Source organism: Talpa occidentalis, unplaced genomic scaffold (assembly GCF_014898055.3).
Source record: "Talpa occidentalis isolate TD23 unplaced genomic scaffold, MPIMG_talOcc4v2.1 talOcc4.4, whole genome shotgun sequence".
Taxonomy (NCBI): Eukaryota; Metazoa; Chordata; class Mammalia; order Eulipotyphla; family Talpidae; genus Talpa; species Talpa occidentalis.
This window is the reverse complement of record NW_023604295.1, coordinates 76821297-76844265: the sequence shown is the minus strand read 5'-3', so window position 1 is coordinate 76844265 and position 22969 is coordinate 76821297. Positions and strand designations below refer to the sequence as shown.

Below are 22969 nucleotides of genomic sequence, written 5' to 3'. Positions count from 1 at the left end.
GATGTAAGAAAAGAATTACTAACTTCAATCAGAAAATATTCAATGCAATATTATAGCTGTTAGAAGTATAATGTATTATGCAAGATACCTCCAAGGTGTAACTCTTTGATATAAATGTTCTTAACAGGCAATGAACACAAGGGAAAGTGGCAAAGCTTCTTCCAGTTTAGGTCTTCAGGATTTTGATTTACTCCGGGTAATAGGAAGAGGAAGTTATGCCAAAGTACTATTGGTACGATTGAAAAAAACAGATCGTATTTATGCAATGAAAGTTGTGAAAAAAGAACTTGTCAATGATGATGAGGTAAGCACAGTGATGATTACTTCAAAGCTGTTAAACTGGCCTCACTGTATTATTACAGAAAAACCTCAATATTCCCACCTTATTATTATTATTACTACATCTACATTTCTAACTATACACTTCAGATTACACAGCATATACTTAAAGTAATCTGATGATTATTAGATCTTTTAAAAAATAAAAATCAAACCATGTTATATCAGGGGAAGGTACTTGAGCTTTATAAAATTTTTAGACTACTTCATAATATTGAGATTTACTGGTTGTGTTTTTCTCTTTGTAGATGAACTATGCTTCACGATTAGCAATCTTTTGATATTTATCCCAGTTAGTTAATAATTGCATTTGTGATAATCGAATTGCTAAGAACAAATTTATCATTAGTCTTGATGATATTTCATTTTGACATAGATTTCTTTTATTTTACAATAGGATATTGATTGGGTACAGACAGAGAAGCATGTTTTTGAGCAAGCATCCAATCATCCTTTTCTTGTTGGGCTGCATTCTTGTTTTCAGACGGAAAGTAGGTAAGATTAAAAGATAATGTAATGAATCCTGGGCTTTACACATTTTGGTATATTACACTTACGAACCCTGTCTATTATAATTCCTGAAGTAGAAGTTATAAGACAGACAAAGCATTTCTTTGCTTATAATCTCCTGCCATTCATATGCTAACCAGTGATATCAATTTAATATTGGATCTGCATTAAAGAAAATACTTGCGGGCCTCCCTGGTGGCGCAGCAGTTGAGCGCTGGGGCCAGCTTCTGCAACACTGGTTCAATCCCCGACCACCGGGTGAGGGTCCCACATGGCGCACAGACCTCTCCTGCCCCCCCGCTGGTGCCCTCAGCAGTGTACTTCGTCAGTCTGCCTGCTCTGCTCTCCGCTCTGCCTCTGGTGAATTCTCTCACCCTCCTGTGCTTCTGACTGTACCCAGTGCTTGTATAAATAAATAAAATAAAATGTTTAAAACAGAAAGTAAAAAAAAGAAAGAAAGAAAATACTTGCTTTAGGTGAAAAAAAAAAAAAAAAAAACAACCAACCAGGTCATAATTATGGCATCAGAAATTCAACCTTTTAAATATCCCCAAGATTCTACATTTATGACTTAGAGTTTCCTGGAGTTTTAAGTAGGTGAAAGAAGTCTGACATCTTTACCTTTAGTAACAGTTGTAAATTACTTACTGTAAAAGCTAAAATTGGGTTGGAAATGAGTGACTCTTGTTTTTACAAAGCGGTAATACTTTAGAAGTAGAGGGTTCCAGAATTATTATCATACTAGCTTACTAGTTTACTATATTATCTGTTACTAAATAGCTTTCTACTTCAGTTACCCTTTGTTTCCACCAAATTCCTGGAATTGTTCAAGATAAGTCAGGAATGTTCTCTGTGTTGTGACTGATTCCTGTAGTGTTTAAAATGCAAAATTATACCACCTTATTTTAGATCTTGGTTTTATGTCTCTCCTGTATTTTAGATTGTTCTTCGTTATAGAATATGTAAATGGAGGAGATTTAATGTTTCATATGCAGCGACAAAGAAAACTTCCGGAAGAACATGCCAGGTAACTTTATTGTTTGTATTGGGGCATTTTATGTGCCTTTGGCTAAATAATTAGTTCTTTGTGGGTCATATATAGGCTAAACTAAAAGTTAATTTGTATTATAATATATAACATGTATGTAGCATATATCACATATACAATTATGTATTTATAAATAATTGAGAGGTGTAAACAATATTAAAGGGGAAACTGTTAGTCTGCTAAATCCAATTATTTCCAAATATTTTGACTAATCAACATCAGCCACCGATATAATTGATGGATTTGCAGTTATTAATCTTACCAGGTTTTTGGTGATCTCTATTTGACAATTTTGCCATCAGCAGATTATTATATTTATTTGAGAGTAATAAACAATTTCATTAAACTGTTACGTAATTCTGATTATTCTTCCTGTAATTAGAATTTCTGAAATGTTCTGCTTTTGGCTTTTTCCCTCTGACACCATACATGGTTAGAACAAAAATGTTAAGTATTAATTTTGTGACCTTACATTGTAAATTGTTTCTATGTTGAGGGATTTAGGTGGGGAAGATGGTCTTAGGTAAATTTAGTCCATGAGTACCACGTTTTGTTTTAGATTTTTAAACTCAGCAATAACCCAACCTTTTTTGCTTCATAAGAGTAATGGTAAAGTGAAGCATATGAACTTATGTATGCATGTCATTATTAAATTAGTAACAAAGATAAGAGACTTCATTGTTAAAAATAACATTTACTAAAAATTACTATTTCATTGATTATTTTTTGTCAAAAAGAGAAAATATCCTTTAATTTCACCAAAAAAAAAAAGGTGTAAAATGCACTAATCTAATATTAAGGCCAAGGTTTTTATTTTTAATTTACCTTGTGTATATTGTTTATATAAGCTTTATCAAATGGTTACCCTTCATAGTAAAACCACATATGATATTTTGAATTATAAACATAACCAGTATTTGTTTCATGTTTGTTCAGTTGGACTTGGGGGAAAGTAGTCTAGTTTTTACTATATTGAAGTGCCAACACTTCTGTACCATCTTCGTGTTTTGTTTTGTTTTGTTTTGTTTTTTAGGAATTAAAGCATGGTTAAGGGCTTAAGTTCTTTAGTCATAGAATTAAGTAGCTGGAAGGTGTATGCTTTGTCTCTCCTGACTGATAGTGTTAACATTCACCAAAGAAGCCATGAACTTGCTTGAGTGTTCCATTTCACTATTTGGGTCAGACGTTCTGGTTAATATGAAAGAGTCGATTGGAGTTTTTAAAAGTTCTTTCTTTACTATTAAATATTATGGTTACAGGATAGTTTCTTTTGAAATTGTTGCATGGTTTTATGGTTCGAGTAGTCGATTTTTAGTTGACAAATGTTCTGAATGACTAGTGTTTTCTATTCAAGACCAATCAGTGGTTTTAGCATTTTCAGAGGTCATTGGTCCCTTAGAGAAATGATAAAAACCATGGCAACACTTTAGAAAATGTATGTGTGCACATGTACATACAACTTTGCCTATAGTTATAGGACTAGTGTGTATGAGGTTCACCAAAGAACAAGATTCTTGTATTTGTGACTTTGAAAGAAATACATTTATGAGAAGTCACAGTTTAATTTAGACTGAAACTTGTATGATTGTGTTTTTTGTCTCTATTTTTTCAAAGTGGTACTTCAGTTTGTTTTTTGGTATTAGTTCCTAAAAGCACTGGTAGAAAAAAAGATCTTTTTATGTGATTTGATGTTTTTATTTACAGATAAGAGTAGGGCTTAAATACCTTTCTCTAGAAATTTACCACGATTTAAAAATTTGAATCAAATGAGTTATTCTTTATTTTAGATTTTACTCTGCAGAAATCAGTCTAGCATTAAATTACCTTCATGAACGAGGGATAATTTATAGAGATTTGAAATTGGACAATGTATTGCTGGACTCTGAAGGACACATTAAACTTACTGACTACGGCATGTGTAAGGTGAGGGAAATTTCTAGTTATTTAAAGTGTCAGCAGCTAATAAAATTGTCTTGGTAAAATAACTTTAAAGATGGGGAAATGATTGCTGCTTTGTTTAGGATACTTTTTGGTATCCAAAAGCAATTCCACTTATTTCTTAACCATTCATGAAATTCCACATCTTCTTTGTTCTATATGCTGTAACAGTTAATTACTTTTTGTTGTCTGTAACTTTTTGTCTTGAAAGTTATAATACTACTGAAGAAAATTTTAAAAAATCCCACTACTTTTTGCACAACTACTTGATTTTCCAGTAGTAACTCTGAAATAATGTATTCAAGATTTTCCTAAAAAGTCTTACATTTTTTATATTTGAAGTTTAAATATCTGACATAAAGTATAATAGGTCAGAATAAGAAGTTTAATTACTCTTCTTGTCTCTTTTTAATTTTTTCCCCTCACATAAAACATTTTTTGCATGTCAGAGCGTGGTTTTAAAATTACAATAGTCTATATATGTTTAATAAAACAGGCATTCTCATGTCATTAGTAAGTGTGCAAATTGTTACAACCTTTTGAAAAGCAGCTTGAGAGGATGTTTCAAAGATAGCCATATTCTTTGATCCAGTAATTCTACCTGTTGAGTTATTCTGAGTAAATATTTTGTCTGAGGAAAGATTTATTATAAACATTTTTTGCTATAATTTATGATAAATATACATAAAGTACTTAATATGTAAAAAGATTTAAAGTATAAAAGTTTCTAATTCTATGTTTATGTAACTTGTCACATATTACTGTATTGTGTACTATCACTCATTTACTTTTTAATTGAACATAATCTCAAGATTTTATTGTCATTGTAACATACAAAAGATGAAACTTAGAACTATATCACTTGGTCCTTTCTCTTATGTTCCCGCAGTTCAAAATGCTTATATCTCTTAATAACCAGCATATTCTTATATCTGCAGTTGGGCTCAATGCATTCAACTCTCAGTTCAAATCTTTGTAAGTGTTAGCCTTTTTCTGAAAAATTGGCTTAGTCTGCCCACCATAGCCATTCTGCTTTCTGACATGATGCTGCTTCACCTGGGCAGACAGAATCTCTCCCTACTTGTATTATGTCCCTTTTGTGGGATTGAAGCATGCATGCTCCAGTAGGTTTTAAGAATGTTCATCATGTTTGCAAGAGTGCAATCAGCATGGAAAGAAAACCTTTTCCATACTTGAGACATTTTAATGGACATGCATTATTTATATAATGAAATTCACAAAATAAGGATTTTCCTTTCTTTTTATATTGTCTTTTTTTTTTTCCCCTCTTCAATGAAATTGGGGATTCTGTTTTGCCTGGAAGATATTTTTAGAAAAAAGTTAATCTTTTGTTGAATTTATTGAAAAATAACATTGATTTGTTATATATTCTCTTTCTAGAGCTCCTCGATCAGTTGGTCAATATCTTTGATAAATCTTCCAAAGTTTTATTTATCAGGTCTTTAAATTGGTTGTCTCCCTACCTCTCTTTCTGTCTTCCCTCTCTCCCCACTGCTTAGTTTAATTAGTGGGAAAAGACATTTAGCTTGGAACTTCTTTTCAAAGACTTTACTATCAGTACTTTGTTGCTTCGTTTGCTAATACATTTATACCCTGGTGACATTAAAGCTTATGAGAAGTGAATCCCTCAAGAATTTAAATGTTATTTTACGATTTAGAGTCAGTATTTAAAGGTTTGTGATGTTATGTTATAGGTAAAATTATCTAATGGGCCTGCATCAGATGTTCAGTGAACAAGAGAATTATTTCTCCTATGAGTTAACAGATTGCATCCCTTGCCATGAAAGTGTATGTCATTTACTATAAGTCTTTATGTCAAGCCATTGCCATTAATACAAAACAACTTAAGTCATATTTAATTTTCTTAGAGTATATAAAAATAGCATATCCCTATTAGGAATCAAAAAATTCTTGGCATCACAACATGTTACTAAATATTTCTTCTTGATGTTTATAGCAGAGTTTTATATAATAGAGTAAAATTTGAAGAAAAATGCACTCACTGTGCCTAGAATATCACTAGAGGGACCCCTAATGACCTTGTAACAAACAATGTTTGCCTCTAGATATTTGGAGCTAGGTGTATAGGGACAGGACTGTAAGGAAGGCTGGATTTTTAATGGGTATTTCTCCTCTCCCCCGTTGGAATTTTTTACCATATAATCCAAGAAATAGTGAAATATGAGAAACTTACATATAGTTGAGTTAATGTAGTTGTTAATAAGAAGTTGTTAATATGTAATCACATAAGAAATACTTATAATGTTTAAAAAAGATTATTAGTTGTATGTTTAATATTATTCACCCTGTTTTATACTATCTTTTTATTGTTTATTTCTTATTAAATTTCCTTGTAACTAGAGAAAGGTGTGACTGATATTGATTCTTTGAAATATATTGCAATTTCCTTTATGACTTAGTATTTGGTCCATATCCCACATTTACTTTTAAAAAGGATATGTAATCTCTGTTTGCATGTAAGGTGTCTGAGATTTTCTCCTTTCTCTACACATACATGTGTGTGCATATTCTCTGTTTATATCTGTATCACTGTATCTATAACTATATGTTATATTTACTTTTTTTAAATATTTATTTATTTATACAAGCACTGGGTACAGTCAGAAGCGCAGGAGGGTGAGAGAATTCACCAGAGCCAGAGCAGGGAGCAGAGCAGGCAGAAGGACTGAAGTACACTGCAGCGGGCGGCAGGAGAGGTCTGCACGCCATGTGGGACCCTCCTCCGGTGGCCAGGGAGCAGCCAGGGATCGAACCGGTGCTGCAGAGGCTGTGGGCAGCTTCGCAACCCAGCGCTCAACCGCTGCGCCACCAGGGAAGCCCTGTTATATTTACTTTTGGCCCAAACTTTTGTGTAAATCTTTTTCTGCTTCCTGTTATTTTTTTATCTGTGTGATTGGGGATTGTGTTGTCAGGTCAGGATGATATAATAAGATATCATAGACTAGGTAGCTTACTTTATTTTTTTGGGATAGAAGAACTGTGGTGTAGGCCAGAGGTGTGAGAGGGGGGACAGTGAGAAGATTCACCAGAGGCAGAGTGGGGAGCAGAACAGGCAGATCTACTGAAATACTCTGCTAAAGCATGCAGCAGATGAGACAGGAGAGGTCTGCTGTGCTATATGTGGGTCAGCTCCCCGGCTGTGTATTGAACTCAGTCCATAGTGGTGATAGTGCTGAGACTTAACCCCTAGGTCACCAGGGAGGCCCATACTAGATACCTCAAAACCAAAAATTTATTTTATGGTTCAGGAAGCTGGGAAGTCCAAGATCAAGATGCTAGTAGACCAGGGCCTCCCTGGTGGTGCAGGGGTTCAAGTCTCAGCATTAGCAAAGGATTGATGCCAGCCACTGCAGCATGAGTTTGATCTCCTGCCAGGGAGCTAACCCACATGGCACACCAGACCTCTTCTATCTTCTTAAAGGACACCACCCCCATGACCTATTTACCCCCCCATAGGCCCCACCTCCAGTGCTATCATATTAGGACTTCAACATGTGAGTTTGGGGGGCACACAGGCATTTACTCCATAGCAGAGATTGTGAATTTTCTTCTATTTTGTCCATTTTTACTCTGTCTTTTGAGACTATGTTATTAGGTATATACAAGTTTTAAAACTTTTTAGTGGTTGCTCAATTTGTTACTCTGTGGTTTCTCTATTTCTACATATTAGTGTGTGTTGCTTTAATATCCTATATCCTGTAGTTCTATTAAAAATAGAACCCCCCAAAATTTGTGCCTTTTTAAAACAACACCAGAAAGGAAGCATCATGACATTAGCAATTACCATTATAAGTGAGATTTAAAGTGCTGCTTCTTTTCATGAAATATGGCTTCTTTTACTCATTTAATGTAATTAAATTTTTTATATTAAATTTTTTAATATAGTTTTTAAATGGAATTTTAATCTTAACTGACTCTGCCAACATCTAAAATAGGCTATTTAGTGGCAATAGATGATTAAGCTTAATATATTACCTGTAGATGCTGAACCTAATGATAGAGGAAATAAAAGAGGTAAATTTAACCAGAATTTTGGAAATTATTTCTTATTTTCTTTTTTTAATAAAGGAAGGATTACGGCCAGGAGATACAACCAGCACTTTCTGTGGTACTCCCAATTACATTGCTCCAGAAATTTTAAGAGGAGAAGACTATGGTAATAAATTAATAGATGGTATTCTCTCTATGTGCTAGAAGGGTGGGTAAATGTGGTAACAGTTACATTGCAGCATGTATTGGTTTCATTAATTAAGCCTTTTTTGTTCCCCTTAAAACCTACATGAAGACCCTAAATACTGAAATTGAAAACAGTGGTACCTTGGCATAATGGTGGCAGAGGGAGGGTACAGTTTGAATAATATTTTATTATTAGCAACCACTAAAGTATTTCAGGCACTATTATAAGCAGTTTACATATGTTAACTAAGTTAATCCTCTCAACAGTCCTATAAGGTAAGCACTGTTAATTCCCATTTTACAGATGAGGAAAGTGAGGTATAGAAAGTCTAAATAACTTGCCCAAATTCATAGAGCAGGCAAGTGGCAGAGATTTAAATTTCAGCTTTTTGACTCTGGAATCATGAACCTTTGGAAGATTTTTCAAATGACCTGGGATATTTCTTCAAAAAGTCTGAAAGATTATGGAAAGAGTGGTTGTTTATCAATGTCCAGAGGATTTACCTACAAAGACATTTGGGTTGTGGTCCTTTGCATTCAACAGATGTAAAGGAGAAGGGGAACTTCTGACAGCTGCTCACAGTCCAACTCCAAGGTCCTTCATGGGTTTTTAATCAGCTGGCAGATCAAGCTTCAGAATAAGGATGAATATTCCAAATTTAATATAATTCTCACCTCAAAACAAAATATTAGATATAGGGCATGAAATTACCCTCATATTTGGGAAAAAGAAACTTGTGTTTCATTTCCTGTATTTTCTTTTTAAAATTTCTTTTAGGTACTCCGTCTTACGCACATCACTACCCCAACCCCCCATTGATAGCTGTTCTGTAATCCTCCATGCCTGTCTACCATGATAGTTATAATGCATTTATGTAGATGTTACTTTTTCATTACATTTATTTTTTCATTGTGTTATGCATGCATCTCAAATTAACTGACTTTCAAGAATGCAGAGTAGATAATCTGTTGATCTAAAATTTCTTTTCTAAAGGTTTCAGTGTTGACTGGTGGGCTCTTGGAGTACTAATGTTTGAGATGATGGCAGGAAGGTCTCCATTTGATATTGTTGGGAGCTCTGATAATCCTGATCAAAACACAGAGGATTATCTCTTCCAAGGTAATTTGTGCTACTTTATAGCAATTTTCTGTGAATAACCCATTCTAGAGCACAGACGAGCACCTCAGGTTAATGCTTTGAGTAAGAACAAAAATAATCTGGACCATACAGTTCTTACTTAATTTGAGGCTTTGATTTTTACTTATTTATTTATTTAGGTACATCCTTCCTACCTCTGTAGTCTTCGGTCTCATTTGTCAGTTCCCTTCTCCTACTCAAAAACTAACAAAGAGGTTCTTTCAGTTTGTATATCAGTAGAGGTTGGAAGAAGAAATCTTGTGGTGAGAGAGGACAAAGTCTTTTCACCTGGACCCAGAGATTGAGTTCATAGAACAATGTGGTCCAAAGCAATGTAGGGGGGAAAATAGAGTACCAAGAAGATAAGAGGGATCAAAGGGTGAAAAAAGAGGCTCCATGGTTGCAATACAAAGAATTGAATGGAAAAAAGAAACAAGCACAGTCCAAAACCCAGTATATAGTCAAAGAAGTGTGAAGGCTGCCATAAAATTCTGCCTTAATGCCATTTAATACTTAAAACCGTCACAGGAACTAAGTAGAGATTTCATATAATAGGACAAATAAAAATTCCAGGGTCCTGGAATATATGGAAAGACATTCAGCCTCACTAGTAATTAGGAGTGGTATACACATTAAAACATTAATGAGCTGCTATGTTATAGGCATTCATTTGGCAAAAGATTTAAAGTCTGATAATAGCAGTGCTGGTGAGGACGTGGAGCAGCTGAACTCTTCTAGTCTGCTGGTGGAAATGAAAACAGACACATCTTTGGGGAGTAATGTAGCAGTGTTCGTTGAAATAGAATATAATACTATATGCAGTATGTGCCAAGCATTTTGTAAATACTAACTCCTCTAAACCTATCTCTTGAAACAGGTATTATTTTTATTCCAATTTTACAGATAGGGAAACTGAGGAACAATAAGGTAGTCAAAAAATAGAACATGTATATAAATGATAAAAACAGTGTTGCTGTTCAAGACTGAGAATGGGATGGGGAAAGTACACAGCTGTTAGATAGTCTATATAATGCCTCAATTTTTCTACTAGAATGTCTTAAATATCTCATTATAAAACTTAGACTAAAGCCATGTGAAAGTTAAATATAATGCCATCAATTTTATCTTTCTAGTTATTTTGGAAAAACAAATTCGCATACCACGTTCACTGTCTGTAAAAGCTGCAAGTGTCCTGAAGAGTTTTCTCAACAAGGTATAAATCATGTACAAAATCTTTAGTGGGTTATCTCTGTATAAGTGGAGGTTCAGGCAAAGTACAATTAAATTCTAGAATAGCAGCGTATAACTTTTTCTATTATGTCTAGAATTTGCCTCTTTACCAAAGAGCAATTTCAAAGCATTAGTTTTACAAGTTTTCCTTATTATAAGTTTTCCTTTCCATTTTGCCAATATAATTTACCTCCAGCTATATATTGCATGTGGTGTTTTTAATGTAAATGGTGGTCTATACCATGTATTCAATTAGGGGAAAATTGAATCTTTGTGAGGATCCTCAGTTGTACTTTCAGCTCTAGTTTTCAGTTGGATTAGTGTATACAGAATTTCTTTACTTACTGAGCATTTGGGGCTATAGCATTCCCTACAAATTCTCATGTCTAAAATCCTAAAATTAGATAAAATTCAGAAGAAATGAAATGTGTTATTGGCTTTTAAAAATTCTGAATACCATGCAATTGTTTGATGTAGCTGATAGGTTAGAAGAGCTTTTAGTATCTGCGATCATTCTGAACTGTTTTTACTCATCACACTTCTAACGCCAGCTCTCCAACTATCTGGATACCAACTGAGTGTGCTACAGTTTATTTCTGATAATAACTACCCATAATTAGCACCAGGTTTAAAAGCACAGGTTTTAGGTTTAAAAGCACAGTACCAGAAGACCATTCTTAGTTCAGATACCCCACACTTCTGTCTGACTTGGCTACAAAATCAGGGGTTCCCACATACACCCAGCTTCCATGATTTGCTATAACGGTTTGCAGAGCTCAGGAAAACACTCTTATTTGCTGTCACCAGTTTGTTATAAAGATCACAAATAAACAGCCAGATGAAGAGGTACGTAGGGTAAAGTCCATAAGGGTCCTGAGCACAGGAGCTTCTGTGCCTGTGGAGTTGGGGTAGCACACCCTCTTGTCACTTGGATATGTTTGCAAATCCAGAAGCTCTCTTAACCCTGTGGTTTAGAGGTTTTTATGCAGGCTTTATTATACAGCATGATTGATTAAATCATTGGCCACTGATAATTGAGCCCAATTTCCAGCACCTCTGGAAATGAACATGAAAGTTCCAACCCTCTAATCATATGGTTGGTTCCCTTGGTAACCCATCCCCAACCTGAAGCGATCAGGAGGCTCATCAAGAGCCATTTGTTAGCATAAACTCAGGTGTGTTTGAAAGGGACTTTTTATGAGTAACAGAAGACACTCCAATCAGTAAATTACAAAGAATTTTGAAGCTCAGTGTCAGGGCTAAACAAAACACATAAATCTTACTGCTTCACAGTGGTCTCGGCAATTATAAATTTTACTTTAAAATAAATGGTAGGGGCCTCCCCAGTGGCGCAGTGGTTGAGCGCTGGGTTGCGAAGCTGCCTGCAGCCTCTGCAGCGCTGGTTCGATCCCCGGCTGCTCCCCGGCCACCAGAGGAGGGTCCTACATGGCGCGCAGACCTCTCCTGCTGCCCGCTGCTCCCCTCAGCAGTGTACTTCGGTCCTTCTGCCTGCTGTGCTCTGGCTCTGGTGAATTCTCTCACCCTTCCGCGCTTCTGACTGTACCCAGTGCTTGTATAAATAAATAAATAAGTCTTAAAAAAAAAAAAAAGATTTAAATGGGAAGCCTAAGCTTTAATACAGTGAAAAATAAAGATGAGAGGTGTTAATATGCAAAAATAAAATGCCTTTTTTAAAAAAAAGATTTATTTATGCATACAAGAGCTAGACACAGGCCAGAGTTGCGGGGGCGGGGAGGGGGCGGGGGTGGGTGGGTAAAAGGATTCACCAGAGACAGACCGGGGAACAAAACAGGCAGACTGACTAAAATACACTGCTGAAGGGAGCAGTGGGCGAAGCAAGAGAGGTCTGCTTCGCCATGTGGGTTGCTCCCTGGCTGGCCCGGGATCGAACTCTTGTGCTGCAGAGGCTGCGTATTGCTTCAGAGTGAGGTGCTTAACCCCTTGCACCGCCAGGGAGGCCCCTAAAATGCCTTTTATTGGAAAGAAAAATGGGGACATGTTCTCATTCCCAGTAATGAATAGCCAAGGCTTTTTAATAGGTTGTAGACCCCTTCCTAGTCCATTATATTCAGATAATAATGGATTGTATCATTATTGTACATAGGTTGTTGCTGTAATAGGGCATAAGCTTTTTTTTTTTTAATTTATTTATTTATGCAAGCACTGGGTACAGTCAGAGATGCGGGAGGGTGACAGAATTCACCAGAGTCAGAGCGGAGAGCAGAACAGGAAGACTGACGAAGTACACTGCTGAGGGGAGCAGCGGGCAGCAGGAGAGGTCTGCGCGCCATGTGGGACCCTCACCTGGTGGCCGGGGATCAAACCCCTGCTGCAGAGGCTGTGGGCAGCTTCGCAACCCAGTGCTCAACCACTGTGCCACCGGGGAGGCCTTAGGGCATAAGCTTTTAATTTGAGCTAAGAACAAGCATATGTTGAAGTTTGGGGTTTTGCATATTTTGACTCTTACTGTAACCTATGCCAAAGAAATAGCTGGGTGCTGTCAAATGATTTTGCTACTCTTTTTCCTTCCATTTTTCTTTAGCAAGGAGTGATGATTATTCTGGTAGATAGAGAGCCATGAGGAAGTCTTACTTGTCACAAACTCCAGATAATCATCTGAGTCTAGTATTAAACTTTCTAGTAAGAAAAGGTAGACCATTCTGATTTCAGACATAAAGGTGTTATATAATGGACTTGAAACATAGATTACAAAGGTGGTTTTTCTAAGCATGATATTCACGCAATTCTTGAAACATTTCTTTCCACTTATAGGACCCAAAGGAACGGTTGGGTTGTCATCCTCAAACAGGATTTGCTGATATTCAGGGACACCCATTTTTCCGAAATGTTGATTGGGATATGGTATGTAAATTTTGACTCTTTTCTGTATTACTAGATTTTATTATTTTCTGGGGCCAAATTTTATTATCGTAAAAGAATGTTGAAAAATTGTTATATACAAATTAAAATAACTTAAAGCCCATTTTCTAGTGTGCTTTTTTAAAAAAGCTTTTAAGACAATAAAAGCCTAGAATTATTAATTTAGTGGAACTGGTTATAATATTATTGAGACCTGTATTAGTGTTGAGGCTTGTAAAATATTTTGATCATTGTGGATACTGTGGGACCATAGAGACTCACTTTAATATGATGGGAAACATTTGAAGGCAGGAAAAAAATGTAGAGGTGGAAGTTTTCTAAGAATACAGGCTTGAACTGTCATCCAATATCTCTTTCTAGATGGAGCAAAAGCAGGTGGTACCTCCCTTTAAACCAAATATTTCTGGGGAATTTGGTTTGGACAACTTTGATTCTCAGTTTACTAATGAACCTGTCCAGCTCACTCCAGATGATGAGTAAGTAGTTCTATAGACAAATATTTTTAAAAGTTCTTTGAAAGACCCATTTTTAGTGGCCAAGCAGTGTTTCCATAGTTTATTTGACTACTCAGTTACAGGATATTTGTATCCATTATACTATAATAAATTATAATAGCTGCCAGTTTCTACTTTACTTTGCTTGCATTACTCTTTTTCTCGCAACAGCCTTGTAAATCCAATTATCCTCTTCATATTACAGATGAGAAAACTGAGTCTCAGAGAGAGGTTAAGTAGTTACACAGCTATCAGGTGGCAGAGCCAGGTTTCAAACCCAGAATGACTAAGGCTTGTGCTTTTTCCACTGTTTTTCCACTGTTTTTCCAGTTGTTTTCTAGTTGTTTTTTTTTCCAATTGTTTTTCCACTGTTTTTCCAATTGTTTTCCATTTTGATGATGGCCATCTTTGTCTGACTTTCTGGGTATTACCTGAAGACAGATTCCTAGAAAGGGAACTAGGTCAAAGGGCTTGAAAATTTGATGAAAGTAACAGTTTTACAGCACTGCATATGATTTAGAGGAATAGCATCACTCATTCAGATGTATGTTACCACACCCACCACCAGGATGCCCTCTAGCATAGGCCATTGGACCCCCCTCCCCACTGGCACTTCCTCTTCCCATCCATTTCTGGGAGCCTCAATACTACAGGCAGCTTTCTAGGGTTTGTTACTGGTTTGGTTTTGTCTGACAAAGGATATGAAATTTTTTAAAGTTCTTGATATATGTTGCCAATTGATTTTTCAGATCACATCAACTTATCAAGTCTAGCTATAGCAGTGATCAGACATGCTGTTTTGTATTTATGTTGCTTCTTGTAAGATATGATTTAGAATAATGTTGATCATTTTCCTGTCATTACAATTCATTCTTTAATTTCAAGGAGACCTTTACTGTTTATTCATTTTACTTCTATCTTGTTAATTCTTATCACAATCTTCACAGCAGCTATTCCAAACTGTCTCTACGTTTCATAAACCTTTAGTCCTACCCCTGCCTCTGTTACTCTTAATGGATTAGCCTTGCCTGAACTGGACAGCAAGGATTGAGACATCCCTGGTATGGATTTACTCCCTTTTCAGTTGTCACCAGGTCACCTTGCATCTCAGAATTGCTCTCTAATTCTCCTCAACCATTTTTTCTTCATTATTCTTGGGAGGCTATCCCACTTTTGGAGGGGGTGCTTTCCTATTTACCTAAGTTCCCTTAGTTTCCTCTAGGATTTCATTTTTCAGTTATCTTATTACTCCAGTTTCTTTCCTATTTCTTTTTCAGCTTATTTCCCTCTTTTTGCAAACATGCTCAGATATTCTAATTCCCTCCCTGAACCTTAGTACTTTGAACCACTACATTTTTTTTCTCACTTTATTTTCATCATCAAGCTTTTTAAAAAATAATAAATGCTCATCGTAAAAGAAAAATAAGCAGTATTTTTATCCAGCTCCTCCAGACTAGTCAATATTGATAGTCTTTGACTAATTACCAGCACTTTACCCCTTGCAGCTTACCCTGCTTCTGCAGCTTTCAAAGGTTGAATTGATTTCCTAATTTCTAAATTTTAAAACATTTTTTGATCGGTACCCTTTTCCCCTGATGACTGTACAACATTTGGCACTCATGGCCTTGTATTGGTTGGCCTCCCCATCCTGGTTCTGCTTCATCTCTGTATCCACTTGTCATTTCTTCCCCTAACCCCCTTGAGAATAGGATGTTCCATGATTCTGTTTATGACATCTTTCTCTTTGCTGTATAACTCGTTTGTACCTTGGGGATTTAGCCAGCCCTATAGCATGGATACCATCTATTTAAATGACGCTTAGCTAAATTGGCAAGCAGTTATAAAGAAAAAGGCACTACGCTAAGTCCTAGACATTCAAAGATGATCAAGATGTAAGTCAGTCACACAACACTTACTAGCTAATCATTGTTTCTGACAGTATCATTTATTCTCTGAGCCTTTTGCTCAGTTGTCCGCTTCACAAGGTTGCTATGAAGAATAAGTGAGCAGTAATTTCTAGGGTGCTTAGTCCCTGCCCTGATCTCTCCCTAGGCTGCATTTCCATCTGCTTATTTAATTTCTCCCTTAGTTTATATAGACAAGCATCTCAAACATACGAAGTCTAAAATTGAAGTAATGACCTTTTGTGGTCTCTTTTTTTATTGTTCTCAGTTTCTTGGTTTTTTATTTACCTTTTCCTGCACATTGCACCACCTTTTATTCCTGCATCCAGATTCAAAATGTGATTGTTGACTTCTTTTCAGTAACAGACTATGTAATACCTTCATCTGCCAAGTCCTTGCCTATTTTTCCTTTATCACTTGTATCAGATCCTTTTTTTCTGTTCCCATTGCCGGTTCAGATGTCTTTCAAGTCACACCTAGAATATTTTACCATCTTACTAATTGGTCTTGTCCTTTACACTGTAGTCCATTCGGTACACCTCATCAAGTACTACCCCAATCCTTTAGCTCCTTCCATCAGAAATCTTCAATAACTCCTACATTGCTGAGCAGATAAAATATGTAAGGCTCCTAATTGTCTCCTCCAACCCTGATTTTCTATCCATGTCTCACTATGTTCTGCATAAAAGCTGAGTTCTGATCAGTCTCACTCACCATTCCCACACTGACCAGTAATGTGCTGGTACCTTTGCTAGTGCCATTTCCTCTGTCTTCCTCCTTCATTTTTACCTGTTTAAACCTTTTCCGCCTTTCAGAGTTACCTCACACACAAGCAGATTTTTGATAGATCAAGATGAACCTTCTCAATGTAAACATCACTGACTTTGAGTCATCATTTCCCTTCCAACTTCATCTGCCATTAATATCCTTCTATTCCTATGCTCCAGCCATAATAAATCACTTTTATTTCCCCAGACTTACTATAATTTCATAATTCCATTCAGTCTTTGTGGAATGAGTGCTTCCTTTCTGGATTTCTCCAAGAAGTCCTTTTCTTTAGAACTATGGTTAGAAAGGACTTAGCTTGTCCTGGTTGAAACTAGTAGGTACTGCTTTCTCGTTGTTATATAAGGTACCTTCCCTCCTTGAAGGAAGGGACTGTAGATGTGTAACTTTGTCTTCTGCAGTATGCTGTGTGCATTTAAACATTAAAATATTTGATAGTACTCCTTTGCATATTAAACTAGAAGCTCAGTGTAACAGAATGTCAACATCTCTGTTCCACGACTCATTACCTCCTGGCAGTCCAGGGATTTATTTCAGGTCTTTCAGTGTACTGGTTCCTGTTGCCTTTTCCTTTTGGGGAACTTCTGGGCCTTCTCACCATCTTCTGTCTGGCCAGTGAGGTGACTACTAAATTGAATGCTAATTCAGACCTGGATGTCACCTGTAATTAGGATGTTACTCTGATCAAAACCCTAGTTAAGATTAAACAGAATGTGATAATTTGTGCCCTTTTTAGTCCCAGTCTTCACTTTAGACTACCTTTTGACTCTAAACCTGCTGTGGGATTATTAGTCTTTATTGATTTTTAGTATTTAGTACTCTTTTTTTTTTTTTTTTTTTTTTTTTTTTTTTTTAAAAAGGGTAATGTCCACACATTTTTTAAGATTTATTTTTATTTATTTATACAAGCACTGGGTATACAGTCAGAAGCGCGGGAGGGTGAGAGAATTCACCAGAGCCAGAGCAGGGAGCAGAGCAGGCAGAAGGACCGAAATACACTGCTGAGGGGAGCAGGGGGCGGCAGGAGAGGTCTGTGCGCCATGTGGGACCCTCCTCCGGTGGCCGGGGAGCAGCCGGGGATGGAACCGGCGCCGCAGAGGCCGCGGGCAGCTTTGCAACCCAGCGCTCAACCGCTGCGCCACCGGGGAAGCCCTAGTACTCTTGATTCTTTTAGAAAATGTCTTGGATTAATCTTAAAAACTTGATTTTTTTCTCCCCATAATTTATACAAATTTTTTTAATCTTATTTTGCCATTTTAATTAAAAGTTGAAGAAATCTGGATTATGAAAATTAATTTATTTTTTTTCCAACAGTGACATTGTGAGGAAGATTGATCAGTCTGAATTTGAAGGTTTTGAGTATATCAATCCTCTTTTGATGTCTGCAGAAGAATGTGTTTGATCCTCATTTCTCAACTTTGCATTTTGCTGTGTTGCTCTTTAATGCATGGATAAAGTTTCCAGCCTGGATACAGTGAACCATTTTATATTTGCCATCAACCAAAAAACGCTCATTATTATCTTCTGTTGTTAACTAAATGAGTCAGTTATTACATTTGCATTTAACTATAAAAAAAGTTGAAACTAGTTTCCAGACAACTGTGTCAAAAAATAGTTACACTGGTAATCTAGCAGCCTACTGATGAGTAACGAAAGTGTCTCTTTAAAAGAAATTCTTACCACTGCTTAAAAAAGGGTATCTGTTGCTTTAAGTGGGATTACATCATAAACCTCATGATTTTTGTTATTCTTTGTTAAGTCATTTAAGTAAATTAAGTCATTTAATTGGCTTTTACTTTTGGAATAAAAGGTTAACTCAAAATATAACAACTTGTCTTATCACCTATAGTTTGAGTTCTTTGTGTTTAAAAATTCAGCAATAATAATTTTATTGTCTTGAATCGTTAAATTAATGGTTAAGACAACAGTTATTAAACCAATTGGTACTAAAAGGTGTTGTTTGCTTAGAATGAAGAAATACAGATTCCCTTTGAGGGAAAACACAGGTTTTTGTTTGTTTGTTTGTTTGTTTAAATTGCTTTCATCATCAGCTGTTTTTGAAAAACTGATGTGATTTATGCGTATATTAAAGGGTTAGCTTCTGAGTTTGTCCCTTCAGCCAGAACTTTAACTAGGGTGTTTGTAGTTTAGAGAACCCAGGATGCAGTTGAATGGAATATTTCTCAGTAGATAGAAAGGAAAAAATAGAAATTTGAAATAGACACAGAAAAATGAAATGGTAATATTTATTTCCTCAAATGGAAACTCCACAGTTGCTTTTTGCGATTTGACTTAAATAATAAGGAAGCATTTACTTGTTTTCAAACTTGTAAGCTCATTCCAATTATCCAGTGGAGACAAAATGTATACTATTTTTTTCCTTAAAATTTAGTTTTGAGAAAATAATTTATCTTCCAAATAGTGTCTTAATTAAACTCATTTCTATCCCAAAGCCATGTTATCCATGTTTTTTGGACCTAGTTTGTAGGTTGTTAAATGAAGTCCAAGAAAAATAATAAAAATGAATAAATGTTCAGGACACACACATGTTCTCATACACATCACAGTTTTAGCTCCTTATGTGAGTTTTTAAGTACGTAACATGTAATACAGAATGGAATACATTTCAGGGGCAGAGTTCTTCATATTATTTTTATTAATATTAATGTTTAGCAATGTTTATTATTTAAAGATATCAGAGATAGCATCCTTTTTAAAATATTTTTTTATAAGAAAGAACTTAACCATGATCATTTAAATTACTCACAATTATCCAATCTTCATAAAATTTCAATTTTAGGAAACTATTTAGTCTTAAATTTAAGATGTTTTAAAATTTATAGGCATTTTATAATTTTTCTTTTTTAAAGGATACTACATTTCATTAGAAATGTAGTTTTTCCAAAGTTTCTGGCCATATACTCTTTTCCTCATCTATCTAAGTCTGAAAGCTATGAAAACCTCAGTGGAAAATGTTTGAATATATTCACATGTTGAAGAGATACATGTTTCTCTTAATACCTGACGTTTCTTTTAAAACAAAAATCAGTATTCACTTCAAGTCATAAACTTGTAGAAAACTCTGATATCTATATCAGGAATATATTTATGATCTTGCTTTCAAGTGGTGCTGTTTCCCTAAGACATTAGTTCTCAAATTTTAGAATAGGAAATAACCACAGAGCAAGTTTGTTTAAAATGCACATTTACTGGGCCCACCCAGTTACAAGACCTTATTTTAAGAAACACTTTGTTAAAGTTACTCTTATTTTGTCCAGTATTTTATTTTGTTAAATATTCAAGAGTATTCATGATTAAATATTTTGAGATGGGGTAGGCAGTGAGTTACTGTCATCTACAAATTTTAACATAAATTTTGAATGAATTGCTTTAAGTTAGACATGTTCTCCAAAAATTCAATCAGAACAAGAAGTCCATCAATTTGCTACCGGTAATGTTAGAAATGTTGAGCATTTTTCTACGATGAGGTTTTAGCCACTATTCAAGGAGTCTTTGTTTTTAAATCTTTTTTTAAGGTAGTAAATTTACTGTATATGTTTTATATAGAATTGGATTACAAATGTGTTTTTGTGTTCTGTTTTTTGTAGTTTTTAAGTGCCATATCAAGTCTTTTTATATTATGTAAAAATTCTCTAAAAATACTCGCCAGGGGATAAGGCAGTTGACAGAATGGTTACTTTGCATAAACATGTAGTCAGATCATTGTATGTAAATGCAGCCTGAATTGGCTATCAGGTATTATGCTTATTTAGTACCTGTACATTTACTTTTAAAATTTTGTTTTGCTTTGATTTTTGTCATGTAGAAATACCACCATGGTTATAATACAATGTTTTTGTGTACCTGGTTTTGTTTTGTTTTTTTTTTTTTTACTTTAAAATCTTTAAATAAAATGTTTAATACTCATCAGGATTGAAACGTTTTAATATGTAGCATTTCACATTTGTGTAAGAACAAAAGTGCATCAAAATTTGTTAAAGAAGAAAAATGAAGATTTTAGAGTTTGGAATTTTGCTATTCTTAAAGCAGCATCTGCTAGCTCTGATGCCATATTGTAGACATATATTCTTAAAATATTGTTCAGTGTATTTTTAAATTCACCTTTCTATGCATCTCTTCCATTAGAAAACAAATTAGTTTAAATCAGTTAAGCATAGAACATTTTAATTAGTTTTTAAATGGAAGCAAGTTGAAACAGATTCAAAACAGATTATCCCTGCATTATGCTTTATAGTACTCATTCTGAAGTTCCCAGGACAACTGATTTTTCAATAGTAGCACAGTGTCCATATGGAAACAAATGTGTCTGGTGTCCAGCTCTTATGATCCTCTTCACTGTAACTTTCTTCCCTACACAAGGAGGATAAAATCTTAACATGCCTTTGCCTTTTTCTTAGTTGGCTTGTCAGAGAAAAAGGACACATGCATTAAAACCACTAAAGACTGATCTTCTGCTTCTTTTTTATTATCTTACTCTAATTTTATTTAAAATAGAATTACAGTAATTTTAAGGTTTATGATTACAAGAACTGGGGTGTAAGTCAGCTGTGCGGCCAGCCAGATGGGGAATGAGAAGACTCACTGGAGACAAAATGGGGAGCAGAACAGGTGGATCTGCACTGCTGAGGGGCTCAGCGGGCGAGACAGGAGAGGTCTGCTGCACTGTGAGGGTTAGTACCCTGGCCAGGGATTGAACTCATGCTGCAGTGGCTGGCAATAGCTTCATAGTGCTATTGTGCTACCAAGGAGGACCTACAGACAGTATTGATGAAGTGCTGCCGGGCTATCTCCTATACCAAATCATAAATTTGATTGTTCTCTTTGATTTAGTACAATCCCAAAAAAATAGCCCAAAGAGAAGTTTCAAGCTTTTAGGAAATTTTGTATTAGGAAATTGCAGTGGGGCAACCAATTCTCCCTGAAAAATAAAGCCAGTCTCCAATCTTTGAAATTTGACAGGTTGATTTCTCGGCAACATTCAACAGTAAGTCCTTGGTGTCGTTCATGTTCTTTCATGGGTTTACCCTCCTCTGGTCTAGGATTTAGGGACTCGGTTAAGGCCCAGATAATCTAGTAGTGTGTGATGTCATTCTGATGAGATGTAGGGCTCAGTGGGTGGAGTCCTCGGGTTACTTCCGAGAAAGGGCAAAGTTCCCCTTTCAGTGGAACACATCAGGTTTTCAAAGGAGACAGATGTTTGATTATATCCAAAAGAGCAGGTTTATTAGAAAGGGAAGAAGATTCTTGCATAGACTGAAGAGGGCGGAAAGAGTTGCCTCTAAAAGAGGTAAGTTAACAGAGATTGTAGAAGGTGGTGTTGAATTGTTCTAATACAGTGTTCCTTTGGGGGAGGGGTTTATTCCTTTGTGAAATTGTTACCTGTTATTAAATCAATCGTTTTCAAGGTGTGACTGGGTTAATTTGTAAGGACCAGTGATTCTCTAATGACCCTCAATCTCCATATCCCCACCTCTTGTGCCCCTAGGGACATTTTCTAGAGCAGTCTGCACCTAAGGATTTTTTATTTCTATAGCTGGTTTAACAACTATTTTAATTTCTACCCCCACTTCCAGTTTCTGGTCTTGTGATGCCTCCATCCCAAATTTTCTATTCTAAACCTTCATCAGTTTGTATTCATTGTTTATTGTTCCAGAATATATTGGAATTTACTGTGGATGGTACTGAGTATAGCTAATAAAAAGGCAGAATCTCTGCCTTTAACATCCAAGATAGAAATGAACATTCTGGGAAAATGTTAGTGGGCAGAATGAAGGGTTCCCTGGGACCTCCAAACCTGCCTGCTCTAACTAGATTCTGCCTTTGCCGCATAAGGGGTTAAGTCTCAGCACTATGAAGCTAATGGCAGCCATTGTAGCACAAGTTCCATCCCTGGCCAGGGGGCTAACCCACATGGCACAGCAGACCTCTTCTGTCTAGCCCCACTGCTCCCCTCAGCAGTGTGTTTCAATCAGCCTGTTCTGCTCCTCACTCTGTCTCTGGTGAATCCTCTAGGCCCCCGCAGCTCTGGCCTACACTCCAGCTCTTGTATGCATCAATAAAATAAATCTTTAGAGACAAAGCATACTCTAGTGTGTAAGGCCTTTAATAGAAAAGAACTTTATTAGACTTAGTGTGCACAGAAAAAGAAGAAAGGATAATAGTTTCCTCATAAACACCCAGTTGCCCCACCCCATTCCCTCGTAGGTAAATGCCCAGCCAGCAGTGTTGGCCCAAAGCGGGACCACTGAGGCCCAAAAGCTTGCCACAAGTCTAAGGCATCTTCTGGTGGGAAATTACCGGAAAGGGACAGAAGGGACCAGGCAAATCTGGAAGGTAAAGGAACAAAAAGTACAAGTCAAAATAAAGGCTGCCATTATCAGTTTCTCCATGGGTCTCTTAACCATGTCTCTTTCAAGTGTCTCCTTCCATGTCCTCCAAGTCC

The 22969-nt window shown here is 36.0% G+C and overlaps 1 protein-coding gene across 1 annotated transcript in view; it reads left to right on the top strand.

Annotated features, from left to right (window-relative positions):
* The window catches only part of PRKCI (protein kinase C iota), a 69835-nt gene extending 49386 nt beyond the window's left edge, over positions 1-20449 (top strand). Inside the window, exons 9-18 of the mRNA XM_037525714.2 lie at positions 128-304; positions 737-834; positions 1790-1876; positions 3685-3820; positions 7946-8033; positions 9048-9173; positions 10325-10404; positions 13215-13304; positions 13683-13798; positions 17821-20449. Coding sequence (XP_037381611.1) covers positions 128-304; positions 737-834; positions 1790-1876; positions 3685-3820; positions 7946-8033; positions 9048-9173; positions 10325-10404; positions 13215-13304; positions 13683-13798; positions 17821-17908 — 1086 coding nt within the window. The 3' untranslated portion in view covers positions 17909-20449. The remainder of the gene's footprint in view (positions 1-127; positions 305-736; positions 835-1789; positions 1877-3684; positions 3821-7945; positions 8034-9047; positions 9174-10324; positions 10405-13214; positions 13305-13682; positions 13799-17820) is intronic.
* Positions 20450-22969: the final 2520 nt, after the last annotated feature.